The 24,374-nt window shown below is 43.0% G+C and overlaps 1 protein-coding gene and 1 long non-coding RNA gene across 2 annotated transcripts in view; one reads left to right on the top strand and one right to left on the bottom strand.

Moving 5' to 3' along the window:
- ITGAV (integrin subunit alpha V) overlaps nt 1-7,223 on the bottom strand; it is an 82,119-nt gene extending 74,896 nt beyond the window's left edge. Inside the window, exon 1 of the mRNA XM_024201142.3 lies at nt 6,866-7,223. Within this exon, the coding sequence (XP_024056910.1) occupies nt 6,866-7,023 (158 nt within the window). The 5' untranslated portion in view covers nt 7,024-7,223. The remainder of the gene's footprint in view (nt 1-6,865) is intronic.
- A 201-nt stretch (nt 7,224-7,424) lies between these two features.
- Nucleotides 7,425-24,374, top strand: part of LOC112107455 — a 22,812-nt gene continuing 5,862 nt past the window's right edge. Inside the window, exon 1 of the long non-coding RNA XR_002908186.2 lies at nt 7,425-7,484. This is a non-coding gene — a long non-coding RNA (uncharacterized LOC112107455). The remainder of the gene's footprint in view (nt 7,485-24,374) is intronic.

Raw genomic sequence — 24,374 nt, 5'->3', positions numbered from 1 at the left:
AAAAAAAAAAAAAAAAAAAAATTTGTGGAACCAACATGCTCTTTGCTGTCATCACATTGTTTGCTCCGCTTAAGTGTTCTACCCCTTCCCTCACCCTGTGTCTGTCTGGTCTATTTAGATTGTAAGCTCTTCAGGAAAGAGACTGTCTATTGCACTGTGTTTGTACAGAGCCTAGCACAATGGGACCCTTTGTTGGTTGGCCCTTACGTAGAACCAAAACGAACATGTTAAAGAAGAAAAGAATGCTTCTAGCAAAAGGAAGAGAAAGGACAGCACTCCCAGTGTATCTCCCCTATAAAAACTCATAAGAACATACTATGTTATAGGATCCCCCAGTCTATGCTAGGAATATTTTCAGATAGATTTTAAAACCAGTTAGAGCCATAGCAGAGACCTAGTTTTAGACAGCTTTAGATAGCATGGCTTGTTTAAACAGAGTCAGTCCTGAAACTGAGTCAGCCCTGAAATTAATTCAGATAACCATAGTGTAAGGCTGGCAAATTACTTAGCTGAACCAACTTCAACACTGGTTAGAAAATATCCCCAGTGTAGAAACACCCAGGTTTCTTAATCTTCTCTACATTTCAACTCCTGCTTTCTAAACTTTCACTTAAGCAATTCTTAGTGCACTTACCACAGTGAAGCAAGGGTACACCAGATTTTCAGCTGAGGTAAATTAGTATAGTCAAGGGAGCTACGTAATTTATACTAGCTGAGGATCTGGCCCACTGTTTTGAAATCAGTCAGAATTATTCCTGACCAGCTAGTCATATTACAAGTGGATCCCAAAAACTTAAAACCTGGTCCAAAGCCCAGTGAAGTCAATGAGATTCTGTTTTTAACATTGCTGGTTTTCATGCAGGGCTGGTACCACTGGTGGTGGCAGTCAGAAATGAAACAAAAAGGTACTTGATGTAGTCAAGACAAAGGAGTGCTTGTTTCAATGCAACGTGCGGTGCACCACGGGTAGGCATTCCAGTGTGCAACTCACTACTGTCCAGCAGTGCACTGTCTTTTGGAAAGTTTTGGCAATGCATGGTGGAGTCAAAATGAGTCGTGACTCCAGGGTCAAGATTCCATCATGCAACTGTCTCCAACCCATAATGTCATCTCTATTCCATAATTTTCGTTCCTATTTTGAAAATCCCATGAACCTGCATGGGACTTGTCACTGTCCGTCATCGCTGACAGAAGCATGGAGCATGCTCAGCTGTGAATTATTGTCATGAGCATTACCATCACAGGACACATGATACTCTGGTATTTGCAGAGCCTCAAGAAGAGCCACGGAGAACATGATGACTCTCTGGAGAAAAGATTGCAGTGGGACACAGCGAGAACCAATTCAAGATTGTTGGTGGTGTGCACAGAGCAGCTGCAAATGGTGGAGTGCCAGTTCTAAGCCTGAGAAACAAACACTGACTGGTGGGATGGCATTGTTATGTAGGCTTGGGATGATGAGCAGTGGCTGCAGAACTTTTGGATGCGCAAGGCCACATTCCTGGATCTGTGTGCTGAACTCCCCCAAGCTCTCCAGTGCAGGGACACCAGAATGAGAGCTGCACTGACAGTGGAAAGTCAAGTGGCATTCACGCTGTGGAAACTTGCAATGCCGGATTGCTACTGGCCAATGAGAAATCATTTTGGAGTGGGAAAATCCACTGTGGGGAGCCGTCATACAAGTGTGCAGGGCCATTAATCATCTCCCAGTACACAGGGCTCTGACTCTTGGCAGCATGCAGGGTCCAATAGATGGATTTGCAGCAATGGGGTTCCCAAACTGCGGGAGCAATAGAGGGCACACATATCCCTACTCTGGCACCAGACTGCCTTGCCACAGAGTACATCAACAAAAAGTGATCAACTGCCAGTAGTGATCGCATAGTATCTGTGAAGCAAAGGGTGAAGAGTTGCTCCCAGGATGTAGGGCAGAGCTAGAGCAGCTGTCTGCTGAGTTTGAACAGCCAGACACAGGGGCTATCAGAACAGGTTATCATGGAGATATAGGAGCTATATCAGGGAAGCTCTGGAAGAGCACTTTAACAGCGAGCCACAGTAAGACACTGTGGTGTTCTGTGTTCTACGTGGCTCTGCAATTTGGGGACCAGTTAGGAATTGTGCGATGTTTGATGCACATCTAGGATCACAAAACAGGCAATGCACCTACTAATTTTGTGGTGCTTGCTGTACATTTATGATTGACAAACACAAGGTCACAATGATCGTATGAGCTGTGTCACAGTTTACAATAAAAACTAAGTGGGTGCTCTCATTGCCGCCAGGCACTCTGCAGCATCTGTTCAGAATTAATGAAGATGAATTATTTTCCAAACAATAAAGTTTTATTGAGTAACAAAAGATGCACATAATTTTTGCAGCAAGTTAAAAATAAACACATTAAAGCCTTAATACATTTATGAAGCAGAGCTTAAAGAAGCTATGTCAAGTGAAGAGTAGGTGACAAAAAAAAAAAAAAAAACCATTCTACATAGCAGCAACAGAAAAGGCTCAGGGGTCAATGATCCATGTCACAAGTCTGGCAGAAATCATATACAGTAAAAGCTGTGTTATCTGGCACTTTACCAAATGGAAAGCTCTACAAACCAGCATTTCTGATCGTCACTGAAAGTCCGGTTTATAGTCTGGTTGGCGCGGGGCCGGCAGGCTCCCTACCTGGCTCAGTGTGGCTCCCCGGAAGTGGTGACATGTCCCTGCTACTCCTAGGTGGAGGGACAGCCACAGGGGCTCCGTGCGCTGCTCCCCACCCCACCGCAAGTGCTGTCTCTGCACTCCCATGGGCAGAGACCTCACGCAGAGCCGCCTAGCCGTGCCTCCACCTAGGAGCAGCCAGGGACACGTTGCCACTTGCGGGGAGCCGCCTGAGATGAGTGCTGCCAGGATCTGGCACCCCGCACCCCCTCTCGTGCCCCCAACCTCCTGTCCCCTCCCCCACCCAAACTCTCTTCCAGAGCCCCCCCCCCCCCCCCCCCCGTGCCCCAACCCCCAGCCCCCTCCTGCACCCAAACTCCCTCCTTCTTAGTTAACTGGAATTTTTGACTTACCAGCACTCCCCATTCCCCCAACATGCCAGATAACAAAGCTTTTACTGAAACATGATCCAACATTGATTTCACTAAATGCCTTTTCCTAATCATAATGAAAAACAGTTTTCTTGGATTTCTGCACAATGGTCCACTGAAGATATCATGTAGTTTGTTGTTCACTGCCTATTTTCTCTCTCACACAGTGGTTGGACCAAATGGGCAAACTGTTTTTACATACATTGTCAAGCTTCTGCATATCACAAAGGAAGAATCATGGATCTGATCCTGAACCACTGAAGTCAATGAAAGCTTTGCTATTTAGCCACAAGCATGCAGTGGGGATAAAGAGAAGGCTAATTATTCAGTGCGTGACACAGGAAAATTTAGTACACAAGGGACAAGCTTCAAGATTTGTAATCAGCTTTTTGGAGGGGACTAAGGTTTATAACTCGTGCTTCATTCCATTCTTGACGTTACATTTTCTGGACATTAAACTTTGCAGCTCCCATTGGCCAGGACCAGAGCTCTGGGCGGAGGTAACGCGCACAGCTGCCTGGCCAGTCCTCCGCCTAGCAGCCGAGCGAGGGGGTGTCACTGCTTCCGGGGAAGGCCCCCAGGTAAGCGCTGCCCAGATCCTGTCTCACCCCGTCCCGTGCCCCAACCCTCTGCCCCCTCCCACACCCAAACGCTGCTGCTGCTAGGAGGGGGAGGCATGGAGCCCGGTAGGGAGCCTGCCGGCCCCGCCAACCCGTCGCCCCCAGCACCAGCGGGGGTCCCGGGCCGCACGCCATCACCCGTGTGTCCCCAGCACCAGCAGGGGTACCGGACCGTGCGCCGCCGCCCACCAGCACCAGCGGGGGTCCCAGGCCATGTGCCACCACCTGCGCCCCCCAGCACCAGTGGGGGCCCATGGCCACCCCCAAACCCTCCAGCACCAGTGGGGGTCCTGGGCCACCTCCCGCCAAGCAGCCAGGCTGCCCTCCCCCAGCACCCACAGGGGCCCCAGGCAGCCCCCCGCCAAGTTTTATTCACTGGTATTTTTAGTAAAAGTCATGGACAGGTCACAGGCTGTGAATTTTTGTTTACTGCCCATGACCTATCCGTGACTTTTACTAAAAATACTTGACACTAAAATATAGCCTTAATTATGATCACTGCTTTTTATTTATGCAATCTGGTGTAACTATTATGAAGTTGATATTTCAGAATGTGTGTCTCTTTCACAGCAAATATATACATTTATGAAATATTCAATACAGCTAATGATTCTGCAAACACCTGAACAGGTCCATTGTATAAAATGTAGGGTAGCACATAAAACCTTGATCCTGCAGAGTTATACATGTTCTTAACTTTAAGGGCATTAATAGTGAATAATTTCATTGAAGGGGACATGCTTAAAGTTAAATAGATGGTAAATCTGCAGTATTGAGGCTTAATTTTGTAGGGTAAGCACACAAGATACATATTTTGACTGCATAACAATATAAAAACCACCAAGGAAAAGAATTCCCATACAGGATAGTCATGTCTCTCTCATTTGGCTGGTCATCTGGAAAATGCCAATACTCTAAGGGTAAAAGCAAACAAACACTATAGTAAACCAGGACCTTTTCCAATAAGGCATTAAGAGGTCACTCTGACTCCCATTAAAATCAATGGGAAAATCCCCCATAATTGACTTAAATGGGAGTTGTATCAGACCTTTTGTGCCAGAAAACAATATGAACCTCTAATTTGTTTACATATTTACTATTCTTACTCAAGATATACAACTAAAGATAATAGTATAAAACTTGCAGAATGAAGACAGCACAAAAAAGTGTTGCAACATTTACAAGTTACAGGGTGACTTCTACTTAACTGGAGCAACAAAGAATGCAAACAAGACTGATACTTTACAAAAAGTGTTACTCAATATTTATACAAGTTTATAAACAAATTCTAGCTGCTAAAATCAAGAGATGAATAGAAAAATCACCCCGTATGTCAGATATATGTAAATCTTGTACCTCTAAAGTTGATTTTTGGAGGGGTGGGGAAGGCACAAAAAGGGAGAACTATAACGTGTATCCCACCTAAAAAAGATAAACTGTAGTATTATAATTCATCTAAGAGTTGATAGAAGAACTATGGAACACTTTTGTGAATCACGAACTACGTCATTCTGAATCCTTATTTTAAGGTGCCAATTAAAATCAGACTGCAACTTTTTGAAATCTCACACCTTCAAGAAGTGTGCATGATCAATAGCAATCTCTAGAGCACTTTTGATCCTTTAGAACCCTCAGATACTTCACAAAATTCAGAGATATACCATTGAAATACCTCCATGTTTGCAAAGGGCTATAGCAATGGAGTCAAACAGTTTCATACACAACATTGGAGTGGGAAACAGATATTCTGATTCCGTTGATAAAGTCACCAGAAAAAAATCCTATATTTCTGTTAACTGCCAGGGGAGCTACTTGGGCAGATTTTTAAAACAGGATACTCAGTGTTTTGTATGCAACAATGCAAATACAAACCCATGCCTAAATTTGCATACATAATATTTACGATGATTATGACAGTCTTGCAATACTGTTAAGAAATTTTCCAGTCCAAGCACAAAGTCTATGCCCCTGCCCTTAACTATGATGATGAGTAAGAAGAACTATATATTTTGCACACCAGTTTTAAAACAAAAGTGACCTATCCTATGTTTGCAGGGAGTAGAATTTTGTATATCCAGTTTGTGCACACAATCATGGTAACTGTGTATGCATATGCAGACACACATAAAAGGATCTGGTTTTAAAAATGGCCCTTAGTGCCCAGGCAGTACAATTTTTAAGGTCTCATTCAAAAGCCAGGTCTATTGATTGAACTGCACAAGATTCAGTTTGGGCCTAAGGAAACAAAATGACTTCCACTGATTTCAAGTGGGCTTTAGATCAGTATACCCTGGAAGAATGAAGGGAGATTTAAATCTATTGTTTCAGGGGGTCTATATATTTAAATCCTTAATATTAGGCCATTTAGCCATCCCCTTCAAAGCAAACAGGCCCGCACTAATGCCTGCCATTAGTTTTCTTCTGAAAGGCTTAATAGAGAGAACTTGGTTGATTTTCTCCCAAATAAAAAATAAGCTACAGTAGCCATTTAAATGCGTAGGTAGCCTCCTTTTAGCTTGGTCTTTATTATTATTGTGTGAACTTCTGAATTACTTTTCTGGCTGACAAAGTTATTTGACACAATTTGCCAAAGGTGATAATGGACCAGAGTTTCAAAAGCAGAGTTTCTTTCAGCCACCCAGTTGTGTGACTTCCATCCACAGCCAAAAGCCACTCACACAACGCCCTCTTTCATAGAAAGCGACCCTCAACATTGTACGCTTGGGATGCATCTTGTTAATTTCAAAACCACAGCGCAAGGGGGGGGGGGGGGGGGGCCAGAAAAGAAATCAAGTGTCTAGAGACCCGAGCTAGAGTAGAACAGGATGTTCGCCCGCTTCGGGGGACAGGGGAAGAGGACGGGATGGGAGGCTTTGTTCATTTCACAATTCTCCTTCTCCCGGTCCTTCAAGGCTCCACCAAGGGTGACCAGATGTCCTGATTTGATAGTCACATTCCCGATAGTCGGGGCTTTGTCTGATATAGGCGCCTATTAACTCCCTACCCCCGTCCTGATTCTTCACACTTGCTATCACCCTGCCACCAGGGGCCACAGCCCCTCTGGGGACTCACACGGCCCTGGAGACGCCAAAGGGGACCCAGGTTACAACACCCCACCCACCAGCAGCGTGCGGACCCCGGCCCGCCGGGCTGACAGATACGTACGAGGAGGAGTCTGGGGCGAAGAAATCCACAGCGAAGCCGAAGTAACTCCCCTCCGAGCCGGAGTAAACAGCCGGGCCGTCCACGTCCAGATTGAAGGCGCCGCCGAGCGCCAGCCAGCGGCCCAGGAGCAGCAGCAGTAGCAGGCAGAGGCGAGCCATGGCCGGTGTCCAGCCGCCTGGCAGTGCCCAGCGGATGCCCGAGCGCCCGCCGGCCCCAGCAGCCCGAAGCGGAGCCTGGCAGTGCCCGCTGCCGGCAGGGACCAGCTGCCCGGGGCGAGGCGCAGGGAGGGGGCGCTGGGCGGTGCAGGGCTTCCTGGCCGGGCGGGTCGCTTCCTTTTTGGTTGCGTCCCCGGAGCGGCTCTTCCCTGCGACTGGGGCTGGCGAGAAACCGCCGCGGCCTCCGCCTCTCCCCGGCGGCTGATGCACCGCCCCACGCCGGGGCGGGGGAAGCTGCATCATGTGGCGCTAGGGCAGGGGGAGGAGCGTCCGGCGGGGGGGCGCGGACAGGGTCGGCGCCGGCCATGGGGCGGGTACTCGCTTGCCTCCACGCCTCCCCCCGCCGGCCCGGGAACCCGAAGGGGCACCTGCTGGGCTGCTCTTGCGCCGGGGCGCCCCACCACGTGAGTGCCAGGCCCTGGGGCGGCAGGAGGTCCGAGCAGCCCCAGCCCCAGGCAGCGCCCGGGGCCGGTCAGTGCCCCTTCCCGCCCCCCGGCGATGGAGTGTTTGTCCGCCTTGGGACACTTAGGCTTAAGGTTGCCACTCTAAGCTGCAAAAAACCGGGACATCGAGGATGCTCCTGAGCCCAGAAATCTAGCCCGCGGCAGAGTGTGCTGAGCACCCTGGCGGATTTCCCAGGGCAGCTGCCTCGGAACAAGGGAGGCTTCTGGGCAAACGTGGGCAGGTGGCACCGCTACTTAGTCAATTGCAACTGGAGAGTCAGGGAAATGATGACAGCACAAAATCCCTGAAATCAGAACTGAGGGAAGAAGAGATCTTTTTCTACAAAACCAAAGAGTGTACCTTAGAAGATTCTTGGAACAGGGACTGTGTCTTCATTCTCCCAGGGTGAAATCATGGCTCTGTTGAAGTCAGTGGTAAAACGCCGGTTAACTTCAGTGAGGCCAGGATTTCATCTTGTGTTTCTGTGGACAAATGCAAAATCATCATAATTAAGGGTTTTTTTAAAAACATTTATTCTAACCCAAAAAGTGGAATGTTTTGGAAAGTTTGCTAAAGTTATAAGGCTATTTTTGAGTAATTTCAGGGTGGAAAGAAAATATATTTGGCACAGATTAAGAACTCAGATTTTTTAATTTTAAAGTTTAATTTGTCATACACTTAATCTTTAATGAGGTCAAGTGCCTTGACATTATTTAGAAACATCTGAGTCTACAGATAAGGGAGAACTGGTTGACATTACATGTTTGGACTTTCAAAAAGCCTGTGATGAATTCCCTCACAAGAGGCTATTAAGGAAAGAAAGTAGTCAGGGGAGGAGAGGGAAAGTGCTTTCATGTATTACAATCTCGCTACCGGGACAAAAGCAGAGTCAGAATCAATGGTCAGTTTTCAGCATGGCAAAAGGTTAATAGTAGAGTGCCCTAGAGTTCTATAGTGGGATCGTGGTTGTTTGATATTATTTGGGGGGAAGTTGTATGGTCTGTGTTACGCGAGAAGTGAGATTAGGCGATTGGTCCCTTCTGGCCTTAGAATCTATTAGTTGTCAGTGATCTCAGGAAAAGGTTTAAGTAGTGAGGCCCACAGTTTGGAGACTGCACAAAATTTAGATTAGTCCAGACAAGAGAAGATTCTGGGGAACTTCAGAACACCTAGGGAGAATGGGCAACATGATGGCAGATGAAATTCAAGCAAAGTAATAAACATTGGAAGTCATAATTTGGAACTATCCGTACACTGTGATTGGTTCAAAATTAACTTTAATCCCGCAGGAAAAAAAGGCCTGGATCTCGTTATGAACACTCAATGAAAACCTCTGCTTAATGTAGAGTAATGTTCAAAACTCCTAAATAAAATGTTGGGTGCATACAAAATGGGATAAAGCACTGAAAATGTTATGCTATTATAGCAATCAGTTGTACACCTTCACCTGCAATACTGTCTTCGGTGCTAGTCACTTGCTGAAAAAGAAAATACTGGCAATAAAAGAAGTTCAGAGACAGATGAAAGTGGTAGGGAGATACCTAGAGGCAGAGAGAGACCTTCAAATGGAGGGGAGATAGAAAAGGCTGGGGCTGTTTAGTTCAGAGAGGAGGAAAATAAGCGGGGGAATGATAAAGGTACATAAGATAATGACTGGTATAGACACGGTAAAATGAGTGTCAAGTCTGGCTTTTCTCATGATGCTGAACAAAGGAGACATTGAATTAAACAGCAAGGCAACAAAATTGAAAACTGATTACAAAAATCAATGTATAATTAACCTGTGGAACTCACTGTCACAAGGCCAACAGTTTTGCAGACTCCAAATAGGAATACAGTTACATTAGTTAACAAGTTGGCATCCTTTCGTCTGCAAGAGATGGTGGGAATTGCAGCCTGTGATGTAGATGGTTTGCAAGGTCTCATGTGACTGCATAGGCCAATCTGAGATTTGCCGGATCTTTGGCAGTTATTGCAAATGTATGTATCTTGGTTGGGAGCTGCTTGCTTCCTACGGGCTCTTTTCTCCTCAAACTGTAGGAGCCAGCTCCTGTCATGGACTTTGATACCCAGATGGAGACGATGGTGCCACTTGTTAATCACTTGCCAAGATTTCCCATTGGTCAGGATCAATTCCAAATTTGAATAAACAGTATCTGAATCAGGGTTCAGAAGAAACTTCCTCTATGAACATGTTGTTCCAGAATTGTCAGAGTTTCAGGCACTTTCCTTTAAAGCATCTGGTACATACCACTGGCAGAGATGGGGGGGGGGAGGGAAGGTGTGGGTGATGCACACAGATACTGAACTAGATGGACCTCGTGACTGAGCCAAGTAAAAGCAAAACCAATGACAGCAAATAATAAAGGCTGCACACAATATATTAAAGATACCAGGTAGGTAGATATTGAGATATCTTAATAGATACATTTCTGATTTAAGGTCAGATGCAGAGTTCTGGAAATCCCTCCTAAAAAGAGGGAATCAGCAAGGAAATAAGTGTATGAAATACACCTGAAGATGGGGAGAAGATTTCTATTAGTAGCCAGCTCTTTAGTCTAGCAAAGACATAAGATCCAATGCCTGGAAGCTGGAGCTAGAAATAATGCACTTATTTTTAACAGTGAGAGTAAGTAACCATTGGAACAACCTGCCAAGGGATGTGATGAATTCTCCATCACTAAGGGCTTGTCTACACTACCATGCGGGGTCGATCTAAGATATGCAACTTCAGTGTGGTAAGTCAGCAGCTGACACTCTCCCGTCGACTCCGTTTGCACTCCTCGTTGGAGTACTGGAGTCGACAGGAGAGCGATCAGTGGTTGATTTATCGTGTCTATACTAGGTGCGATAAATCAACCCACGCTGAATCGATCGCTGCCCGCCGATCTGGCAGATAGTGTAGAAAAGCCCCAAGTATTTAAGTCAAGATTGGATGTATTTCTAAAAGAGGTTCTTGAGCTTGATGAAGGAATCACTTGGTGAAATTCTATGGCCTGTGTTTTATAAGAGATCAGATTGAGTGATCATAGTGTTCCCTTTTGGCTTTAAAATCTGTTAACTGACTAAGTGGAACTGCCGGCGCTCGTCACCTCTGAAAATCAAGTGCAAGATGCCTGAAGTTGAAGTTCAAAAAAGGGAGGTACCCAATATTAGAAGTCGCTTTTAAACTTGTATCCTGTGATTCTGGGAGGGCAATCAGCATCTATAAGGATTAGACTCTTCTTTTTTTTTTCAAGTGGAAAACACATCCAATAGGAAATAATTCTTAAATGTGCTAAATTCTTAAAGTGCTGTTTAAAAGAATTACTATTAATCCATCCACCATTGTTCCTGAACAAAATCCCTTTCCAAAGGAGGCATTTTAATAATTTATCTTTTGATAAAAAGGCTTAATCCATATCTAATCAAATTAATGTATTAATATTTAATAGAGTCCTCTATTCTAACAAGATTTGTCTTACTTTTCCTGTAAGAACTAATCCTCTTAAGACCCTTTCACAAACAGTGGGAATATGATCTTTTATCCACAACCACAGTAATAAATTACATTTTAGGATCAGTATGAGAGTTTCCTGTTTTCTATCCAATAGGAAATCACAGTCTTCTCTTTTCTTTCCCAGCTAGTTCTCAACAACTCAAATTCATTGATCTCTGTAGTCTTTAGGGCATAAGCTAATAAGAACAAACTATGTAAGGGTCCCATTGATTATCAGTATTGGAGATGCAGACATCGTCTAGCACTAGATTAAAATTTAACAGAGAAAGTCACCTTAAATTTAAAAGGCCTAACATAATATTTATCTCTGGATAAAATATAATTACATTATTTTTGGTTATATACAATATAAATTAAGTCAGTCTGAAGTCAACTAAAGATTGCACAGATTATGGTAGACTAAAAAGGAAAGATCAAGATAATGGTAACCTCTAGGAAAGTTTCTGAATCTATTTTGGATTTAATAAATATGGAGAATTACTGCTAAAAGCATAGTAATTCTGCATATTTAAAGTTGCAAGGCATGTTCTGCCCTTGCTTACACATTGTAACAGAGCAGAATTTGAGGCGTAGTTTTGAGTAAATTTGGAAAGTTTGTCAATAAAAAAGCTCATAAATTATGAAAACACAAGGCAGTGCTGTTTCTCACATACACTGATTTTATGTAATATGAGCAGCAAAAGAGGGGGAAAAGAAAAAGAAGAAAAGTTTCAACATAAAATTTGTCTTACTCCTGAATTGTTTTTTTTCCAAAACAGAAATACTAGGCTGCTTTTTACATACATAGAAATTGACTGATAATCTGTCTAGTGGGCCATTTATTCATTTCAACATACTAGTATGGTTATGTTGGTTTGAGAAATGCTCCTATGCCTTGCCTAATTATTCTTTCCATTCACTACAGCTGGGAAACTTGGGATCGATTTGATATGCACTATAGGGAAAGGATGAAGATGAGGGTTGGAGGAGAGGTCAAAAATGAGGGATTGAACTGTGGAGTGCTATGCTATACCTACTTTCTCTGCTGGACCCATCAGTGTCTGCAGAATCTAAATTTCATTTCGTTTCTAGTCCTTGTAGCAGAGAGGATAAATGCACACTGACACACGGCTGAGTCCTCATACAAACAGAATCAAACAAGGGCCAAATGTATATCCAGGTGAGTTTTTTCTGCAGAAAATGTCTTATGACAATGGGAGAAGTATAGACTGCCTCTTCCATTCACCTAGCTCAAAAACAATTGAAGAGATTTTGGCTTAACTTTAATTTAAAATAATCATTTTGCTGATACTCCCCCTGCATCATGTCACGTTATATATAACTCACACTGTAAAACTCTCAAAGCAGGAATTGTGTATTCCATGTAGGCATTAATATATCTAAAATGCCATGCACGCCTATTGTGCTAAATATAATTTTAAATCACAATCCTTATAAATGAAAAGCAATATTGTTTTAGTTAAATAACAGAGCCAACACTCCCAGCCAAGCAAATACTGCCCTTAATAACTAGAGTATACGATATATCCTCAAAAAGGAATTATATTGTTAAACTGAAAAGATTATGTCCCTAAATCCAATAATAAATACTGTACATTATATTCTTAAATACTTTATACTTATCCAGAAGTTTTCATCTGATAATCTGAAAATGCTTTATTACTACAGCTAGCTGAACATTTTTCTGTCAAAACCTTTTTGACAGAAAACTGGGTTTTCGCTTACATTATTTTTTTGTTTTGCAGAAAGTGTCTACTTCCTTGAAAATCTTTCAATATTTTGTGAGATTGTTTTTTTTTTTTTAAAAAAAAAATTCTTTTTCAAAAGAAAAAAAAAAGTACTTTCCAACCAGGTCTCTTTACTACCACTAATTAATTCTCACAACATCCATGCTGTCAAATAGTGAAATCTTATACCCATTTTATGGCTGGAAGAACTGAAGCACAGAGAAGCTAAGTGGCAGGTAAATCCCGGCTTCCAGTGATAATGGATAACACTCCCTCTTAATTTATTGGATTTTAAGTCTGTGCCCTTTAAGAACAGAGGGAAAGTTAGGCCATGTCTATACATACAGTGCTGCAGCAGCGCAGCTGTACCAATACAGCTGTGCCGCTGCAGCACATCTGGTGAAGATGCCCTATGTCGACGGGAGAGAGCTCTCCTGTCAGCATAATAAAACCAGCTCTGTGAGCGGCGGTAGCTATGTCAGTGGGAGAAGCTCTCCCACTGACATAGCGCTCTGCACACAAGCGCTTATGTCGATGTAACTTATGTTGCTTAGGGGTGTGGTTTTTTTCACACCCCTGAGCAACATAAATTATGCTGACATAAGCTGTAGTGTAAACATAGCTTTAATAATTTCAGTTACTACACCTGCCCTTAAGCCCCTCTGGCAATTTTCCTGCTTTTTTAAAAAAATGTTCTCTTTCCTGCTGTGGATGTGTAAAAAACATAAACAAGATGAGGTCAGCTAAGTGACTGACTATAGAGGATAAACAGTGAATTGACACAAAGTGCTGGCAAATGTGCAACATAAACAAGCTCAGAAATAGAAAAATGCTTTAATCTCTTTTGGTTATAGACAGTTTAGGTGTTACTTACAGCACAAGTAGGTAAACAGAAAGAGAAGAGTGGGTTTTTTTAAACTGACAGTGTCCCTTTAAAACTATATCCAAAACACTGAAAAATGATTTATTTTCAAAGTGTCAGAGCTGCTGTGTCAAATAATAAGTTTTAGTGGTGACTCTTCCTGCTTAGCTGTCTAGTGTTATCTTCCATTGTCAGTTAAGAGAATTCATTAAGAGAAAAGGTATGTGAAAATATCACACGCTGGGTTCCTTATCACTGGGGTTATTTATCTAACTTCTTCAAACAATTTCCCCTCTGCTCTTTCCTTCACTACTGTTTCACATGCATATCTCTTCTCATTTTATCTTGAGCTGTACCAAAGGGAGTAAGGTAATAAAGCCTGTCATTTTCCTGACTCAGCAGACAGCCTCCCACTCTTCTCCCACCAAGTTTAGTCACTGATCCAGCTAAGCGGAAGTCATGGACTCATTACTGTCTGGGCTTAATTCAGAGCACAATCAGAGTCAGTAAGTCTAGACAATTTCAGGGTGTAGCCACATCTCCTAATATGGCATTATTACTCCCACCTCCAGCCCAGGTAGAGCAGGAAAGTGAAGGGGATTTGGGTCATATTTGGTTCTCTGCTGATGTCTCTTTAACTGTTGCACCACTGTGTGTCCTGATCAAAGCCAGCTTACTCTGCATTAACAAGGAAGAAGAGTATTTTGTGTTGTAGAAAAGCTTAATTAATCTCTCTGTTTATTGCTTGCACTGAGTAATTAGGTCTGACAGAGCAATAAGATAGACTGTTGTCTGAATACACAAGAATGGGTTTGTTAATATTTACAAGCAAAAACACCATCTCACCAGGCATGGAGATGAGATTGGGGGGCGGAGTTTCCTGCTTTCTCAGTGTTCCAGCATAACTATAAAATGAAGCCTGTAAAATCATGTTTCAGACAGTGAACAAGCAAAGTATGTGCTTATGTGTTTGCTCTCCTCTTATCTCCACTGTTAGATTTGCAGTTACTGACTAGGATACTTGGTGATAAAAGCTAACAATTAAAGAGTGGATGGGAGGACTGGCTCCATTTTTTAGAAATGCTAGGGATGGGGTTGTGGAGAAAGGCAGGATTAATTTAAAATTAATCTAGCCTCTTTTAGGGTCTTATGGTCTAGGGATAAACTCTGCCCCCTATTGGGATCTGCTAACTCTGGATCTAGTCTTGCAAGCCTCTATTTGTGTGAATAGTTATTACACGAGGACTGCCAGTGGAGTCAACAGAACAACTCACATGAATAAAACTTTGCAGGATCAGGCCCTAAGAGAGATCTGGGTTCCAGTCTTGGATCTACCACAAACTTCCCATGTGCCCTTGGACAAGTCACTTCCCTCTTTCTGTGCCTCAATCTCCCATCTGTAAAATGGGGATAATATTTTCTTCCACTCTGTATCTGTCTTGTCTATTTATTTCCTTTCACCATGCATTGCTGCAATGGTGAAAGGAAATAAAGGTGTGTTTTATTGTGACCAGGTCAACAGTAGCAAGGATGGGAGGACACAGACTTCTAGCTAGTTGGAGATGGCGGAAAATGTTTCTCGAGCACACTGATATTTGCAGGCCCAGCTTCATGCCAGATGAATTGCAGACTATCTTGACAATCTGTAGGCATGCATGCCCTGTGGACAAATACATTTACAAGCTTTTCTAAACTTGCCAAAGAAAGGAAGATTAGATAGTGGGTAATAGCTTAATCTGTGGCATTGAGGGATGGTTTCTTCAGGGTTGGTCTGCCAGTGTAGTCTTTAAAGCAGGAAGAAGGATGGACAAAAGAAGCATTAGCAATCTCAGTTGGAAGATATCCCGGTTGTTCATTACTCTTCTTTACTAATCAAGCAGGCCAGGAGTCTGATTCATAAGTGTTGGGTCATGACTCCGTTAGAGTGTCCCACATGTTTTGAGTGGGATGAATTCATGGAGTGAAGGAGGGCTGATCATGGATTTGCTGATGGGTTCCAGTACCATGCCGCCTGAGAAGCCCTTACAGACATGGACAGTGCCCTCAGTGAAGAAAGATATCAGCATGAGCTATGGGTAGGTTGTGCTGTGGACTGTAAGCACTTGGGGTTGGTGAAATCACTCACCACTCTGAATATTTCTACTGGGCATGGTTTGGTGCATTAATGGAGGTGAGCCGCAGTGATCTCTTGGCCTGAAATACAAGCTTTGGATAGGCCTGGAAACAGGCTTTTCTTTTGGTGTGTTTTTGCTTTTGATTTCCACCATTGTCACTTGAACGTCTGCCCATCTCATCTGCTGGTGCAGGACATCTGTGAACCATAGGAATCTGTGAGAGCAATGGCGAGGGCGGGGACTCTGGGGACCACTCTGTCTATGCTTCTGGCTAGCATGTGATGAGTCTTACCAGATCTGCAGTGCCTCATTCAGTTGTTGGACTGATGATGCCCTCAGGGATGTTTTGCAAATTGGTGGGGCCCAAAAGCCTTAGGCCTTGGCTACACTCGCGGATTCACAGCGCTGTGAAGTGCGAGTGTAGTTGTCCACCTCTCCGAGGGGAATAGCTTGCAGCGCTGTGAGGGAGCGTGCAGCGCTGCAGGCACTGATTACACTGGCGCTTTACAGCGCTGCACTCGCTGCGCTCGGGGGGGTGTTTTTTCACAGCGCAGCAAGTGCAGCGCTGTGAATTGCCAGTGTAGCCAAGGCCTTAGGGATTCAACCATGATTATATGGCTTTCATGCAGTATAGAAGGTGCCAAGACCCCTGCCTGAATAATGCAATAGTCCAGTCAGGACAATGGATGAAGATGTAGTTTGTGTCAAAATTTAGCCTAAAGATCATGTCTTAAGGTATGGCTGGCTAAGTAGGTTAGGCCAGAAACAACCTGAAAGAGTCTTGAGGAAGAAAAAGGAAGTGAGTTCCAAAACATATCTGTGTTTGGATTTAATTCCTTGAGTATTGTTAGTAACATTACTTCAGTATAAGACAATGACATTTTCCTCCCATGATTCTTTGCTTTCTGTAGAGGATAAGTTACTCATCCGCGTTTTATTTCCAGGACCTCACACAGTCAGAATAAGAAACAATTCCACTGGCTTTAAAAATCGACTCATATTTCCTTGGTTTGGCCAGAATTAAGTCCTCATAACTCATGCCTTTTACTAAACATTCATTCTGAATAGCAGTCCTGCAAACTTGAAAAACGAATATAATCCAAATAGGCATTAATTGCTCATATTTCCTGGGGTTTTTTTTGTTTTTTTAAAGAATTAATAAAGATTTTTTTTCTCCATTAGAGAAACAGCGGGGAAGGTTGACAGGCCTAGGGCAGGCTCCCTACCTGGCTACTGAGCTCCATGGCTGCCTCCGCTCCACCCCAAGCCCCGGTTCTGCAGCTCCAATTGGCTGGGAACTGTGGCCAATGGCAGGGCCGGCTCCAGGCACCCAAGCTGGTGCTTGGGGCGGCACCTGGAGGGGGGCGGCGCGGCGCTCCGGCCGCCGGGGAGAGCGGGGCCACAGCCGGGCTCGCTGCCCTCCCCACGGCGCTCTGGCCGCCCCCCCCGCCCTCGCCCCCGCCCCGGCCACCGGGGGGAGAGCCGAGCCCCCGCCGGGGCTCGCGGCCCTGCCCCCGGCGCTCTGGCCGCCGGGGTCGGGGGGAGAGCCGAGCCCCCGCCGGGGCTCGCCGCCCTCCCCCCCGGCGCCCTCCCCCAGGCCGGCCGCCCCCCCCCAGGGCGGCAAAAAAGTCAGAGCCGGCCCTGGCCAATGGGAGTTGTGGGGGCAGTGCCTGCCGGCAGAGGCAGCACATGAAGCTAGGAGCTGAGGGAGGGGAGCCCCCCACCCAGGTAAGCACTGCCCCACACCTCAATCCCCAGTCCTGAGCCCTCTCACACCCAAACTCCTGCTGTTGGGGGGTGGGGGGACTCAGGCGGCGCCAGGGCCAGGCACATCAGCTGCTGCAGAAGTCATGGAGAGTCACGGAATCCGTGACTTCCATGAGCTCCGTGACAAACAAGGAGCCTTATTTATGATGATCAGTGTGACATAAGCTTTCATCAGAGACTTACATGGCATTCTTTGGCAGACTTCTATGTAGATATCAGATCTAGGGGATTCCTGAAACCCTTACCTCTATTCCCTCTTGGTCACACGCATATCCTAGCTCATCTTGTCACCTCGAACATCCCCCGCTCCTCCCTCAGTATCTCACGTATCTCTCCTGATGACTCCTGTTTCTCTGTTGTCCATCTTCATACAGCCCTACATCCTGACCGTCTGTCAGGGCCAGTAATAATACAAAGGAGCCTAGAGAGATTAGCAGTTTGGGACAATACACAACATGAGATGAAATTTAGAAAATATATGATACTACTTCGGGGGAAATAATTTGAAACATACATAATTCAGTGTTAGTAGGAAACTTTGGAAGCAGTAATATTAATTACCGCATATTCTGTTATCAGCCATAAAGAAATAAGATTCCCCTTCCATGCAGCCAAAGTGTATATGCATATGAAATAAGAAAGGGCTTGATGCTGGAAGTTCTCCAGACATGGAAATCTACTGAAGTCAGTGGAAGGTCTGGAGGCTTTCTGGATTATGCCCTTTCTTATTTCTTTTGGTGCATAAAAGTATATCCACTAACTGGCATCACAACTGTTTTCCACTACACAGATATCTTTTTATATATATAAAAATCACCTTTCCCTGTGTTTTCTGACTGCATACAACACACCTCTGCTGCATCCTTCTGACTTGAGGCCTCTGATCCTTCAAAGTGTGATCTCTTAATTATACACCAGACAGAGTAATAAAAGTTTAATACACATCGATATGGTTATCCATTGTGTAATGATTGCATATTGCTTAGCATGTATAGATATAGCCAAAAGGGCAAGTACAACTAGCTGACTTTCAAATGCAGCAGTTATTCAAACTAGTCAATGTAAATTAGAGAATTGTCTGAAAAACAAAATACAAGTTTTCTATGGGAATGCTGCATAAGAGTGACAGTTTGGAAAATTACAGCCATTCCTGATTAGACACTCAAGGCTGCATTGCCATTCATTTGTTTGGACTGCAATCTTGGGGTTTCAAAGGAGAGCTGCCCTTGTTTAGGTACACCCCTGTGTCCTGGCCATGAGACATGTGAGGCTGATGGAAAACATGGGAGGATTGGTAATGTGATTCAGAGTCTTTCATGTAGATACTAGTTGTTACACATGGCTGCTTGATGGCCTTCGATCCACTCTTTATGGACAAGTGGCCAGGGCTTAAAGAAACCCACAAAACTGACCCCCTCAGTGGCAGAAGAAAAGCCAAGAATTAAACAGGCATGGAGAGGAAACAAAACTGCTATTCCCACATGGCAGGTTCCTCCAGAGAAAGGTTGAGGCAGATGACTGGAGCAGTGAGAGGGAAAGATTGCACTGCACCTGCCTGCAGCACTCCTGTTCAGAGGATACAAAGATGACTTCAATCTTCTGAGCTGTCTCTAAGGGCTCAATTCACTCCGTTATAAAAAGACTGGTGTAGTAAATGCAGTTTCACAATTTCAAGTGGTCAGGGAATGGCAGAATGGTTTGGCTGAGATTCCAAAATGACCACAAGCAATAACAACAGTAGGTAGGTTGTATATAGTGCTTTGCATTAGTAGATTTCAAAGCGCTCTAAAAAGTTCAGTATCATTATCCCCATTTTACAGATGGGGAAACAGAGGCACAGAGAGAGGACGTGACTTGCACAAGGGAATGCAGCAGGCCAATGGCAGGGCTGGAAAGAGAACTTTTGTCTTCCAAGTCTCAGTCCAGTGCTCTAGCCACTTGGCCTCACTGCCTCTCACTACCTTGATATGCACTGAAACTGATGGAAGGGGTCATTAAAATGTCTAGACAGTTTTATTTCAGTAGATCTATGGAGCCTCTGCATAATCTGTTATTTTTAGAACACATGTATTAGAACCATCTGATGTACAAGGGAATCAGATTTTCTCACTAGGTCTTGCTTTGGGCTCTCTCACACTTTTTGCTGTAATCTTCTTATTCTGCTGTAGTTTGTTCTTTCTCTCTTCCCTTTTAGAATGCCTCTGGTTCTTTTTTCCTCCTTGCTGTAGAAGATTGAAATGAAAGTGCGGTAGAATGAGCCGACATTTCATTCTACCTTTTGTTTTTCATGCTCTCATTTCTTTTCTAACGATTTCCCTGGAGTTACCCTGATTTATACCCGATGAGGTTCTGGTCCATTGTTCTCATCAAAATATTAGGCACATATGTGATACATGGGGGTGTGAAAAATAACTGAGGCTGTTTGTTCTTGACTTGTTATAGCTTCTGATAGTAGCAAGATGCATCTTTAAACAAAGGCAGTCTGAAAACGCTAGACAAAATTTCACTGATCCTCACTAAACTGTTACTCAGTTGCAACATGCCCCACTGAGGCACAAAGCAACTATCTCGTTATTTCTGCATGACTCTGGTTGGAAGAATTTTGTCATCTCTTTCTCCTTAAGTGGCTTTAATTAACCATGTCCCAATGTACATACTTGCAATGCTGGATTTTATAAGAATTTGCATTTATAATGTAGCTATTCATTTTATACCTTGCCTCTGTGCCCTGCTGGACTAAACACAAATAAAATGCTGCTATTGATGATTCATTGAATAGAATAGATAATTTTTCTCATCATTAGGAATAATAGTCAATAGTTTCTTTAGTATGAGCATATCAGGGCCATAATATCCTAAATGAATAAAGCAGCAAAGGCTGCTCTCTCTAAAGGACAACAGAGCATCTATTGAAGTTGATCAGTTGAAGAGAGACAAGCAAAAGCTACAGTCACTGTCTTGCATTTGTATATGGGAGCTGAAGAGAAGGGGCAGGCAATTTGCATATACAACCACCGAAAGGTCTCTCTAAATCACTTTTGTGGCTTGTAAAACACACTGTACAGAACTACGGGCAAGGGCTACCTACACCTTTGTACAGGGCTTAGAGCACTGGGCCCCATTCTTGGTGGGTCCCTAGGCACTTCCATAAGAAAGATTGTTAACTGACAAAGCTACACGCATGCTTGAAGGATTAGGGTCCTGACAAGATCAAGATATTGATAGTTTTATCTAGTTACTCTAGTTTGTATTAAATTAAAATGAAATTATAACAATGTAAGAATAAATGAAATTCTCTGGTGCTGCCTCCCTCCCAGGCACTTGCTAGCCTTCTGTTTTTTACTAAACACCATTTTTTTTTCTAACCCCTTTGGTCATTCTTAGACCCGTCATTCTTCCCACCATCTTCCGTTTTTTCGTCTCTCCTAACACTGGCAACTATGAATAAAGAAACATACTACAGAAAAAGAAATGAGATTTGTTATTACAGTGTAAGCTAAAGCATTTAAGAAAGGGACATGGATCTTCCCAAGTTTAAAGCTATAGTGATTTTGGTGCATTATGGGAAGGCAAGGATCTGAACTTGTGAATTTCCTGGTTTGTGCACTTAAAATGATCACTTCTAATATTTCACTAATAGCTCAAGATAGGCATAGCAGCTGTAGGCATAGAAGAAGTACAGAACACATGGCTAAGAGTGTGTTTCCAAACACATTGGTTACAAGGTAATAATTAAGCTTAGAAACAAAAACTTGAATACATTGTACAGGCTTAGCTACGTTTAAGAAATTGGAACAAAGAAATAATAGAGCTACTGTAGTAGAAAGAAACTGTCATTCTAGCTCCTCTTGACCTTTGGTTTTGTTTTCTGGCTACTTTAACGGAATATCTGCATATTTAAGCAAGTTATAGTTCCTACTGCTGACTTGGATACTATAATGTTCCGTTCTGCAACTTTTGGGAAGTGACTTCAGTCACACACAACAGAAGAGCCAAGAAACAATTGAACCTTCATGATCTGAACTAGTTTTATTACATGGAATGTGAAAAAAGCTGTGCCTTCACTGTATGTTAGTGTGTATAAGGATTTTAAAAACAAACAAAATACAGCGGCTATCGATGAACAGACATAGGGCCTGGAGGAGAGGTGAAAAGAATCTATAACCTAATCAGTGAGCCTTTTTTGCCAGAAAAGCATGTTTCCTGAACTAGAAAAAATGAAGAGTCCCTTCCACTGAATTAATACACTATCTATGGCAGATTAGAGGAAGGGAAACTACTTTTTATTCACGTTAGATACAACAAATATATATAACGTGTATCTGAGTTCAGTGAATTGCATAAAGGCAATGTTTCAGGTAACATTTCATTCAAGCAGGACCTTGTCCCTCACTTTACTGTAACTGACTTTAATGTGAGATTATTCAACTCATCACAGAGAAATTAACACCAAAGAAACAAGAACAAAAGCCTCAACTTGGCGGTAGTAAGAAAAATATCTGTGCACGAAATCACAGATTCAGGTGCACCCACTTGTATTACATCAGTGTTCATTTGCAAAAGCACAGATATAGTTTCCAGAACTCATTCAGACAAAGAATGCACTCGTTTTTAATTTAGCACACAGACTGGAATAAGTACTTGTCATACTGCTTGATTTCCTGGAATTTGAGCTTTGTACAAAACACGGGACTGGAAAATATTTTAAAAATAGATTATGTTTAAGCCGATCTTCAAATGACAGAAGTACAGAAATGCCCTGAATTTAAAGTAGCACATTTCTGCGTTCATTTCTTAAATTTTTCTTCAAAGCTGAAAGTATGCTGAACCACCACCCAAGTTTAAGGATTTTTTTTAAAGCTAAAGGCTGTCATACTGCTTGCTACTGTTAGAAAACAAGACAGGGCAAAAGAGCTGAGCAAGAGAGGACACTGTAGAATTGGCAAAGAAGAAAGGACACAGATGAGGGCAGTGAATGACAATATTTTCTGGCCCTGGGGAATTATTTGAGGTGCTGAGCACATGCAGCTCTTATAGTCTTGAACTGAAGCTGTGGGTACGCTGCACTGTTGAAAGTCAGGCCCCAAAGCGCTCAGTTTTTAAATGAAATACATACTACTTAAAATGTACAGAACTAGAGAGTATTTTAATTGTACTATAACATCTTTTCATTGAACACTTTACTCTCCTCTTCCCCGACTTTTGAAATGATGCTGGTGTGGCTACTAGCATTTGTTTAGGCATCTCATCCCTTGGCCAGATGTGGTACTCTGGATTTTGTGGACCACAGAATTGTTACTTACCCCGTAGTTCATGAAACTTTGGAACACTACATTTAACACCCCAATTATTCACATTCTTGCAATCAGACTTGGTCGATGTTCTGATTGGGGGAGGGAAAAAAAGCAAAAGATTTTTGGCACAATTTCAAAGACACAATTTAACCCTTTTTAAACCACTGCAGTTATAGGAGTCAATACTGTGTGTATGCGTAACAGATGCCTGCCTGCCTGCAAGAAGGCACAAGAATTATCATCTTTCAATTGCCAAAAAGTGTCTTGGGCAGCTGATTACCAATATTGTGTTATTGTAGGGCACAAGTCACTGACTGGTGGCTACACCCTAACTTCTTCAGCTTCAGCACCAACTTCTAATGACCAAGCTAGCTGCAGGTTTAAGATCTCTTTAGAATTTCAGATTTTCTCAGGAAAAGCACTTTGCACAGCAACAGTGAGTATATATCTGTTAAAATCAGCTGAACTCTCAAGTAACAGATTAACGTAATATTTTTATCCAGATATACAAATTTTAATCCAGCATAAAGAAGCACAAATTGCCCCTTTCTTTGTAGAAATACTGGTTTCACAATATACAGTCCTATACCTAACTACAAAGAGAAACAAGGAAACTGGCTACACAAAGTGCTGTGAGTATTTGACAAGAAAAGTTGAAAAAAAAATTTTTTTTTCCAGTTAGACATCCTTTAGAATTACCAGTGCTAAGAGTAGGTAAAAATTTTTAAGGAATATTTAAGTTCCTTCCCATTTCCCTCTTCCCCATACCCCACCCAATATTCGTTTTTTTAATACCTCAGTTGGGATTTTAAATCTCCTTTCCTCCCCAGTATACATATGAGATGCTACAAGCCTCATCTTCATTTATTCATCTGCATATTAAAGAGGTTGTATGAGCAAAGAGGCTACCATATCACACAGAAGCCTGCAACAAGCTCAATAACTACACTGCTAAGAGATGTCATCCATAACATCAAGTGTTTGAGAATTACTAGAATATGTTACTGTTATAGACAAACTTAATCTTGCCAATAGTGGTACTGCACTGGCCAGGAAATGCACTGAAATTGCTGGCACCAAGGAACTGAGAAATAAAATGGGTAGATAAGAGAGAGACTTTTGGCTAGATTCCAAATCCAGTACTGATCTCTCTCCCTCTCACCTGAAGCCTCACATCAAGGAATGATACAAAAGCTAACAACCATGCTAATGTTCATTGTGAAGGGGAGGGAGTCACACTAATATAGAATATTTTAACCACCACATTTAAGGTGGAAAAATTACAGGCCTAAAAGTCATTTATATATGTAAAATATGAACAAAAATAGGAAGATCTTTCAACAGACTGATAAATGATTAAGCCACTTTTTTAACCCAACTTAAAACAAATATTTTGAAAGTTATGTATTGTCATTCATTCAAAATGGGAGCTGCATTCTCAGTGTCCTGAGCTACATCAGACTGCTGGCAGTGCTGCTTATGTGTGGTCATGTCAGGGAGGTGGGGGGGAAGGGGAAGGGAAGCGTCTGACAATTAAATATTTAGTAAGAAAGTTCAGCTTTCACTGATCAGTGTTTTCCTTTAAAT

Source organism: Terrapene carolina, unplaced genomic scaffold (genome assembly GCF_002925995.2).
Source record: "Terrapene carolina triunguis isolate 2854851 unplaced genomic scaffold, T_m_triunguis-2.0 Scaffold62, whole genome shotgun sequence".
Lineage (NCBI taxonomy): Eukaryota > Metazoa > Chordata > Testudines > Emydidae > Terrapene > Terrapene triunguis.
The sequence above is the reverse complement of the archived record's forward strand: the minus strand, read 5'-3'. Positions and strand labels throughout refer to the sequence as shown.